The sequence below is a fragment of the Periplaneta americana genome, chromosome 6 (genome assembly GCF_040183065.1).
Source record: "Periplaneta americana isolate PAMFEO1 chromosome 6, P.americana_PAMFEO1_priV1, whole genome shotgun sequence".
Taxonomy (NCBI): domain Eukaryota; kingdom Metazoa; phylum Arthropoda; class Insecta; order Blattodea; family Blattidae; genus Periplaneta; species Periplaneta americana.
In genome coordinates, this window is record NC_091122.1 from 15,777,911 (window position 1) to 15,788,046 (window position 10,136).

Genomic DNA, 10,136 nt, shown 5'->3' on the forward strand with positions numbered 1-10,136 from the left:
ATGTATAGGAGGGGTGACGGTTATGCACGTGCAGCGAGTAGTGAAAGGTAAACAGCAAGTAGCTGGCTGTGTGTAAACATGATGAATTATTCCAAGCATGAACAAGGCGGCATGATATTCATGGATTCGGTCGTCCATGTTAAGTAGTTACCCCACATGCATTGCTGCTCATGGCGTGCATTTTCAGCATCTGACGTGTATGCTGTGGCCAATGTATCGCTTTAGCATGCAACTCTGTAATAGGTAACAATGCATTGTGAAATGTTCATAGGACATTTTTAAATTTGTTATCGTAGGAGTCGCCTCCCGAAGTTTGTTACAACAATTTAGATACACTCTGTATTGCTTATCAGTAGAAAAAACTCATATTTAAAATTGTTGTTGAAAATCAAAATTATAAGTTGCCAATTTTAGTAACTAACTCTCTACATTGATAAAACACTATATTTTCACGTCAAGAAGTATGCGTGGAAGGTTTAACACAGTCTAATATCGTTCGTATAGTCCCGAAGCTTGAGGTTATGCTGTCATCCAATGTTTATTCGCTAGGTATTGAGTTCCGCGACTATCATTCTTATTAATATATAAAACCTTAATATACATACTAGGTTCAAAAAGTTCCCGGAATTTGCTAGCATCATAGAAACAACGTACCTTAAACACTATTCTACAGCATTTCCTTCAAAATAGTTGCCTTCCGCAACAACACACTTTTGCCAACGCGTGTAGAGTTCCTGGAAGCCATTTTGTGAAACCCGTCTTAGTGCTCTCGTCGCGTTTGCGATAACCTCTTCAGCATTGAATATCCGTCCTTTCAGATGACTTTTCAGACGGGGAAACAGAAAGTAATCAGGTGGTGAGAGATCAGGAGAGTATGGTGGGTGATCCAAAGCAGTTATGTTGTGCCTGGCAAGAAAATTCTTTACAATAATTGCGCGATGAGCAGGTGCATTGTCATGCATAAGGAACCAGTTGTTTTCTACCCACTTTTCTGGACGTTTCCTTCTCACTGCGTCCCAGAGGCGACGGAGGGTTTCTACGTACAATTCTTTCGTTACAGTACGACCTTCTGGAATGAACTCATGGTGCATGAGACCCTGAGAGTCGAAGAAAACTTCCAACATAACTTTGCTTTAAGTGAGCTTAAATGCGACAGGCTCATGTTAGTAGATTTACTGGCATGTGAAAGAACTCCTGCGGGACAAAATTCCGGCACATCCGGCGATGCTGATATAACCTCTGCAGTTGCGAGCGTCGTTAAATAAAACATAACATTTAAAATAACTTTGCCTTTGGAAGTGTGCCTAGGAAATTTTTGCTTCCGAGGAGATGTTTTCGATTTCCACTCAGATGACTGTCGTTTAGGGACTGGGTCGTACAAGTAGCACCAGTTTCATTTTGTTTAAGAAATCACCATCTTCATCAGCCATACTGATCATGTCCCCAGCAAAACACAGAACTTGATGTTTGTACTTTGCTCTATGGACATAATTACAAAATGCGACGAACAAACGAAACACTATGATAAACAATTGCCTACAACTCAAAACCAATAATTGCCATTATCAACAAACTTTAAGGAAATGACATCATGAATGTTACCAACAAAACAAATGTATAATATCCCTTGTTATATATTAATACGAAAAATGGTAGTAAAATTCCGGGAACTTTTTGAACCTAGTAGTATACTAGATATGTAAGAATTATCTTAAGCATGAAATGCACTTGAACACATCCTTCAGTATTAAAAAAAAACAGTGCAAGTGAGGCATGTTAAGCATATACAAATAGAGGTGTTCAAGCAGATGACATTTATATTCATTCATGCATGCATATGACGTTCCAGAAAACTGGCAGCAAGTTGGGAGGCTACTCATCCATATTCTTACATGAATATATTATACAGTATATTCATCCATGTTCGGGGTGTTCAGTACTCCCTCCACCCTTCAGAAGAAATTACCATGGTTGGGGGAATTTGTACAGTTTGGCTGTATTTGGGATATTTTTTATTTAGCCTGGCAACCCTGTTTATAAGAAATGGGACCTTTTGCCCAGTGTTGTCGACAGACGGAAAATCCGTCAAAATTGACGGAATTTCAGTGCATTGGACGGGGAAAAAATGACTGACGGGTGACGGATTTTCTGGCGGAATTTATGATTTACTTCGTCTTTTTAATCCCCATAGCTGCTGTCATTCTCATTTTAATTGTTTAATTTTTTGGGGGATTTTAGTTTTTATTTGAACAGCCCTGCCTGTGCCGTACCGTGTTACAGAATCTCCTGTATCGAATTTCATCGTAACCAAGTCAGAGGTTGACAAATTGTTATTTTAATCATGATTGGCAAGTTGTGTTAAAATTTGCTTTTTATTTGTATATAGTTATACTGAGTGTGTCTTCTTTTATTTTGACGAATTCCCAGGTGTTAGACTGACGGGATACAATTTATGTGTTGGCAACACTGGTTTGCCTCGTTTTTACGCAGATGTAATTTTTTTTAATAGGTTCAGGTATTGTCGATTGGTCGTGTATTTTCGATTAAAATAAAGAGCTCCTCTATGAAATGTATATCTTCTGTGTAACATGTTATGAAGTGTGTGAAGTACATGTATATATTCACTGGGAGTAATTAAAATATTAAATATGTTATCATCATTGGTTAAGGAACACCAAGTGAAACAAGCAGCTAGGAAAGAAAAGCAAGGTTTGTGTAGTTTAAGTATACAAAGAGGGAATTAAACTGATGCAATTTCTACGTGACTATTACTCGAATGGATTGATTGTGCGAATATTGTAATTAAGATCATCGAATTGAAAATAATTGATAGTTTCTGATTTAGATCTATTTCGGAATGTATAATGGATCTGGTTAGAGATAGCTAGTTTCACCCAGAGATACATGTCACTAATCTATTCCTTATCAAACTACTTAACCTTGTCAGTGAAACTACTTAATTAATCTACCTCTTATCAAAACTAAACAGTGTTAAAGTTAGTTAGGATTTGATGAGGAAATAAATTAGTGACATGTAGCTCCGCTGTCAGTGACAAGGTTAGATGGGATTGCATAGGAGATAGATTAGTGGTAAATAACCCACTGTTATTACCAAAGGTAGGGTTTGATGAGAAAATGCATTAGTGGCACGTAGCCCCACTGTCATTGTTTCTTAATTTCTTTTGTGTCAAATGGCTTAAATCTGACATACCAGTGCATGTCCAGCTCGTATCTTTACCCGTAGCAAATAGCAGGCACAGGAAACAAAAATAATTTATTTGTTGATTCACAACTTCAAATTGAGCTGTTTCTTTCATACCTATATTTATACATTTAAAGCCCTGCAAAATGTCTTATCTCGGCTTGTTTGTGCTTCCTTTAAATTGAGTTGAGGTAACAGCCTTCCAAATTTCTTTATTTCACACTTATCTTCCAAAATGAAAACTGAAAAATTTGTTTGTATTTTCCTCCGACGAAATGGGCTATGTTTGATAATTTTTTTGGTATTTTCATTCAAGAAAGGAGTGAACAAATAAGTAGGTTGAATTCAGAGAAGCGGGAAGTTTCTGAGACGGTAAGGCACTGATATAGGCCCATCCTAACTCACGTTAGGCTGTCTTTTTGTAAATATGATTTAGCTATTACTAAGACTTGCTTGTTTACTTGCAGAACAGAAAAGGAAAGAAGCAGTAGCTGCTGCGAACAACTTGACTCAGGCTCTAGTGGATCATTTGAATGTTGGGTAATTATCAAATGATTTAGTTTATGTGTAGGATTTAACCTCTAACAACCAATTAAAAAATTCGCAAATTCCTCTGACACATATCGGCAAATGAAATGTACTGTCTGTTAATAGATTTGCAATTTATTTGCCATTGATCTATTAGATATCTGTTGCTGTTATGAACTAGGAATGCAATGCTATGCAAATTACCATCGAATTCTCTGCTTTCCAGCGTGGCACAGGCTTATTTAAATCAAAAAAGACTTGATGCCGAAGCCAAGCAACTGCATCACAGTGCGACCAACTTTGCAAAGCAAACACAACAGTGGGTTAGTCTTGTTGAGAGCTTCAATGGCGCACTAAAAGAGATTGGAGATGCAGAGAATTGGGCCCGTAGCATAGAGAGTGACATGCGAACTATCACGAGTGCCCTAGAATATGCATATAAAGGTGAGTGTTACAACAGTTTGATTCAACGTATAAACTATTCCTCTTGTAACACTCCAGCTAAAAGTTTTACAGAAAACATTACTATGACAAATTGAAAATGAAAAGCTATTATTATTATTATTATTATCATTATATATTTTGCCCATTCCTTGCTCTGGATCTTCTCAGGCATGCAGGTCTTGATTTAACATACATTGGAGCTTCGATTACCCTAATCATTAGCTGTTATTATACTTACTTACAAATGGGTTTTAAGGAACCCGAAGGTTCATTGCCGCCCTTACATAAGCCCGCCATCGGTCCCTATCCTGTGCAAGATTAATCCAGTCTCTATCATCATATCCCACCTCCCTCAAATCCATTTTAATATTATCCTCCCATCTACGTCTCGGCCTCCCCAAAGGTCTTTCTCCCTCCGGTCTCCCAACTAACACTCTGTATGCATTTCTGGATTCACCCATACGTGCTACATGCCCTGCCCATCTCAAACGTCTGGATTTAATGCTCCTAATTATGTCAGGTGAAGAATACAATGAATGCGTGCAGTTCTGCGTTGTGTAACTTTCTCCATTCTCCTGTAACTTCATCCTGCTTAGCCCCAAATATTTTCCTAAGCACCTTATTCTCAAACACCCTTAACCTATGTTCCTCTCTCAGAGTGAGAGTCCAAGTTTCACAACCATACAGAACAACCGGTAATATAACTGTTTTATAAATTCTAACTTTCAGATTTTTTGACAGCAGACTAGATGATAAAAGCTTTTCAACTGAATAATAACACGCATTTCCCATATTTATTCTGCATTTAATTTCTTCCCGAGTGTCATTTATATTTGTTACTGTTGCTCCAAGATATTTGAATTTTTCCACCCCTTTGAAGGATAGATCTCCAATTTTTATATTTCCATTTCGTACAATATTCTGGTCATGAGACATAATCATATACTTTGTCTTTTCGGGATTTACTTCCAAACCTATCTCTTTACTTGCTTCAAGTAAAATTTCCGTGTTTTCCCTAATCGTTTGTGGATTTTCTCCTAACATATTCACGTCATCCGCATAGACAAGAAGCTGATGTAACCCGTTCAATTCCAAACCCTGCATGTTATCCTGTTATTATAGATCTTTTATTATATCTCTGCATCTATGCAATATGACACTTTTGCAGTGAGGAGGAGAGAGACAGCAAGAGGGTGCAATGCTTTTTAATAATCTGACATCCATGACAAAGATAGCAACTTGAAATTTAACTGTCACTCATCAGTAGAGATATAATGCAACATCTATATTTCTACAAACTGTTACTCACTATTTCTCATATTTACCATGACAATTTTAATCGCTTTTATTGCACATTAGTTTTATTGCTGTTTTGTTACGAGGGTTTTATTTCTCTCTGTGTCACAGCATTCTGTAGCTCTCTTTAGGTTCACTGTCCTTGTATCAGAGGCATCTAAGAACATGTCGGCAGCATCATAAAATAACCAACTTAAAAAAAAAACCACTATTAATTTCAGTGTCAAAGTTGGTAAGTAAACATGGTGTCGTATTGAAACATGTGATTCAGTGTTTATTGAATTTTACAGCATTTATTAAGTTTTTCTGATGAAGTCTTATCAGAAGTGTGATGGATTTATTAATTTTGTATTAATGTGATAGTGTTAAGTAATGATATTTTTACAAACTAACGGCATTCCACCATTGCTCCATCAATCATAATTCTGTTCACCAATCAGGAGAAACTCCAGTGCAAGAATGTGCGGAGTATTACATCGTGTACTAGAGTGAAAGATAGGGAGCAAGAGAATAATGAGAATTCGAAAACATGCGTCCTCAGGTCACAAGTTTACTGGTTACATCTAATTATTAAACAGTCACTTGTTACTACTAAACTGGTAGTGTATTGTAGTATGTTAGCGAATGCAATGAAGATAAGACGTGTTTGGGCCCACATGTGAAGTCGAATAATATCAACAAGTTACCCCTGCAAGCCTCAGAGCATTGGGACTTTCTCCTGCTTGGCATACAGTAAAACTATCAGTGCTGTGTAGTTCACCTCCCATGGTGCACCAAGGGTAATATCTGTGGTGCATCATTTGTAGATTGGAATGCTTGAGTAAATGACATGGAGTCAATATCCGCCACTGTATAAAAATATAGGCTATAGCTAAGTCTTATTTTAAAAATTAATTGTCGCTGTAATGTGGATTTAAATTATGTAATACTGATCATTTCAGTAAATGTGTCTCAGTTATGTAACGAATTAATGATGAGAATCGAAGCTTATTTTTATAAAAGTATGTTTTAGAAATAGTTCTATGTAGGGAAAGGTGTTCATTTGGTTATAAACTTATAAATAATGAATGACGTAATAAATTGAAAATAAATAATGTTTTGGAGAATGAATGAATGAATGAACACTCTCCAGATATTGAATATATTTTCACCTTTTCATTGTTTGAACTTTCATTTGTTTCTATTTGTTGATATTTAATTAATTAATGGAAGTCTTTCTTTTTTTTTCAGTAACCCAAGAGACTTCATAGTTTGATCCCAGCTACTAAGTTCATTAAATATGATCTGAAGTATATTACTAATATTGCCTGATGCTCACAAACTATTTTTTTTTGTTAAGTAAATTCGGATTAAATAGCCTACAGAGACCCAGGAATATGATATTTTGCATCAGTCTAAAAAAAAATGTAATTGTTTGGACAAATTGTCATACTTTCCTAAAGTGGAAGTTATTTGTTTTCCTGAACGATAAAATTTTGTAACAAACATTGTAGGACGATTTGTAACAAAAATAATGTTGGACAGAGCAGTACAGAATTCCTTTTATTGTTTATCTCCCTGATTATTCAAAAGTAATACTGCAAGCACTTTGCAACTATCGTTGTTGTATGATGGAAAAGTTTTTGATATTGCAAACAAACCTGAAAAATCAGTATAAATTTGTCCTTAAGAGACAGAGATCAATACTTCAAAAAATGATTTCTAGGTACTTTTTCTTTATAATCTTTTTTTTTTTGTAAGTTTCAATGCTTCTGATTTTTTGTTGACAAAATTCTTTTCTCCAGTAATTATACTTTGTATGTCAATTTCATTGATAGTTTAAATAGATTAGGAAGCTGGACTAAAAATATAAATTTGCCATATATTTCTAAGAATCTATTGTTCATTCATCACTCTAAGAGAAACTACAAAATAAAAAAGTTTTCTAACTGCCACTTTGTAGTTACTAGTATTCAAAAAAGTCTTATTTTCCATGCAATGTGACCTGAACAAAGCAATTGAAGGCCAGGTAAACTCTTGAAGTATCGGGTACTCTGGTTTCTCTTGTAATCCTATTCCACAATCTCACCATTCATTACTGAACGTTGAAAATGTCGTTAAATAAACTATTAAATAATGATATAAGATTTCTTGCTTTAATGGTAATTTTATTGTGGTGAAATTCTCTGGTTTTGCAACTGTGTGTTGAAATATCTCTCCCGAGTTTTGGAACAATATTCTGTTTCAGTATCAGGTTAGTGACGCTCAAGATATGGAAAGTTTGTAAGCTGTTAAATAATTCCTTGGAAATATATTAATTATTTCGTAGCTGCTGGTAGAATACAGAATTTGATAATATCTGTGTAAAAACTCTTCCATTATTCGTATATATTTATTTAAACTGAAAAATTAATTTATACATATTTCTTTTAAAGAAGGAAGATAAAATCCAATGGTTGGGTGAATGTCAGTAAGTTTATGTTGTAAAGTTATGTATTTGTATATTTTATATGGAAAATAAATATTACATTAATATGTGTTTTTATAAAACAAGAATTCATATCCTTTACATATTGAACAATAATATAGAAATGAAGGCAAGTATTTTCTTTCCATTCTATAACAGTAATTTATTGTATAAAAGTAAAATCAGATTTTATGCGCGAGTGGAAAGTTTAATTTCCACAACTGCATAAAATCTGTTTACTCTCATGTGCCATGTTATTTTATCCGTTACTGGTATCTAAATTTAACTTTAAATTGTACGTCTTTTCTCTATAATGTGTTGTTTGTGAAGAAGTTATAAATGAATAAATATATGGATTTTATTGTTTCTGTGAATAAAGCCATTGTTTAGGTTTCTAAAGACGGTGTTAAGAAAAACCAGTTTAGATATCAGTTATGGATAAAATAAATTTAATGTAATCCAAGAAAGTGAAACGATAAAATTAAAGGCAAATCACAGGAAATATTTAAGAAATCCCCACAAAAATCTGCCATCGCTTTGTTTAGATCGGTGACAGTCCATGACTTTATCAAGCCATCTACACAAAATAGAGGTATTCATTCCAGTATCTTGTGCAACACCAATGAAGAAATGAATATGGAACACTTGAAAGATGTGCAGCTGTAGAGAAAGATACCTTGGTGCAAAAGTATTGAAGTGCAAAAAGATTACTGGTTTCATTGCCAAACGTATAGGCTTTGGGCACTCACACACACATTGAACAGACTGACAAACTTCCCATGCATGCAAACCTCTTTTTCCATCTTACTTAAATGTTATGATATTTTTGTATTTAATTTCTGGCTGTCAAATGATATATGTTTAGTTAAAAAATAAATTTTTGCTACATTTTTTATACAGTCAGCTTGTATTGAATTACATAATTTTCTCCTCTGCTCTTGTATTTATTTGTTTTATCATAAATGAGTGACAGTTTCTTGGAAATTTAGAACCTAAAAATTTATCTTTTGACAGAGCCATGAAATAGTGGAATAAAATTCGCGTATGTTTATTTAATCTTTTATCTTCAATACTAAAGTTGTTGTTGTTTTCTAATGCCAGGCATTTGACAATAAAGTCATTTGACCTCTTGCACTCCAATATTTTTCAAAGATATTATCATGGCCAGCCACTGAAGCACAGATTTTGAGGTATGAAAATGACAAGTTGTAGTCGATTTAAGTGAACACCATATTTTAACGTTTTGGTGGCTACTTCATTCACACACAACCCCCAGAATGTCTGGAGGACCACACCTGCTGTTGGTCGACGGATCCATTGGACCTAGCTGGGAGATCTTGTTGATCACCAGCTTTCCCTCCTTAAGCCATTGGAGGACGATTTTAGTGCCATAGCAGGTCAGCACTAGGAACAGAAAAGTAGAAAGAGGAGGAAGGAAAGGGAAATGAACCCCTAGGCCTTGAAGACACGAAAAAGTAAAAGTTGCCAGAAACTTGGTTCCATCAATATTTTTAACATGACAGAACTTGCTTGGTATTTATTATGGCACCAAGCAATAATTTTTCAATACTGTCTTCCATACATACGTGTTATCTACCATTATGACAATTTGTTCACCTTCCCCAAAATATTAAAATTGTTAATACACTTAAAAATCATGTTAGATTGATTTATTTTTAAACTTCCATCTCAAGTTCTGAAAGTTTTAATATGATGTATATGTTACATTTGAATGGTCTAGAGTTCACATTTCTATTGAAACCTGAGGTCTGGGTTTCTTTCGAACCCATGTACAGAAGTACTCTTAATTTATTTAATTCCTTTTCTGTGATATTAGAGTGACAATTTTAATATCTGTTTGAAATAATTTTAATCAAAGAATAACATGAGACGTGAATAATTCGTATTGCAGTGATACAAATTTCTCGTACGTAATACCGTAAAGTGGGGTGACTTTGAACAATAATTTAGCGCCTTTCTAAATTAAATGCTGTACTCAATTGCGAAAGAACTGATCTAGTTTATTGACAACTTAAACAGTTTTATCGCAATTGGGTATAGCATTTAATTTAGAAAGGCGCTAAATTACTGTTCAAAGTCACCCCGCTTTACGGTACCATTTTTCCTATGTCTACCCTTGACAGTGCTATTTCATTTCGACAATGTATTGAACAAACATAATAGCCGGACATTACTGTTAACATTTCTGTGATACACTAA

The 10,136-nt window shown here is 34.7% G+C and overlaps 1 protein-coding gene across 2 annotated transcripts; it reads left to right on the forward strand.

Annotated features, from left to right (window-relative positions):
* The first annotated feature begins 2,464 nt into the window (after window positions 1-2,464).
* On the forward strand, window positions 2,465-7,984 carry Blos1 (biogenesis of lysosome-related organelles complex 1 subunit 1). Of its 2 annotated transcripts, none has more exons than XM_069827591.1 (4): window positions 2,465-2,709; window positions 3,670-3,742; window positions 3,957-4,174; window positions 5,592-6,536. In XM_069827591.1, the coding sequence occupies exons 1-4, from the start codon at window positions 2,649-2,651 to the stop codon at window positions 5,651-5,653; spliced, it is 414 nt and encodes a 137-aa protein (XP_069683692.1). In that variant the 5' UTR covers window positions 2,465-2,648; the 3' UTR covers window positions 5,654-6,536. The 2 variants fall into 2 exon arrangements, with proteins under 2 accessions (XP_069683692.1, XP_069683693.1); XM_069827592.1 differs by lacking the exon at window positions 5,592-6,536 and adding an exon at window positions 6,701-7,984 and having other exon boundaries at window positions 2,473-2,709.
* The last annotated feature ends 2,152 nt before the right edge of the window (window positions 7,985-10,136 follow it).

Bases quoted from the DNA above. Each gene is read 5' to 3' on its own strand.
- Blos1 (XM_069827591.1), top strand. From the start codon at position 2,649: ATGTTATCATCATTGGTTAAGGAACACCAAGTGAAACAAGCAGCTAGG. The intron at 2,710-3,669 runs GTTTGTGTAGTT...GTTTACTTGCAG, and splicing joins AGCTAGGAAAGAAAAGCAAG to AACAGAAAAGGAAAGAAGCA. The intron at 4,175-5,591 runs GTGAGTGTTACA...AGCATTCTGTAG, and splicing joins CCTAGAATATGCATATAAAG to CTCTCTTTAGGTTCACTGTC.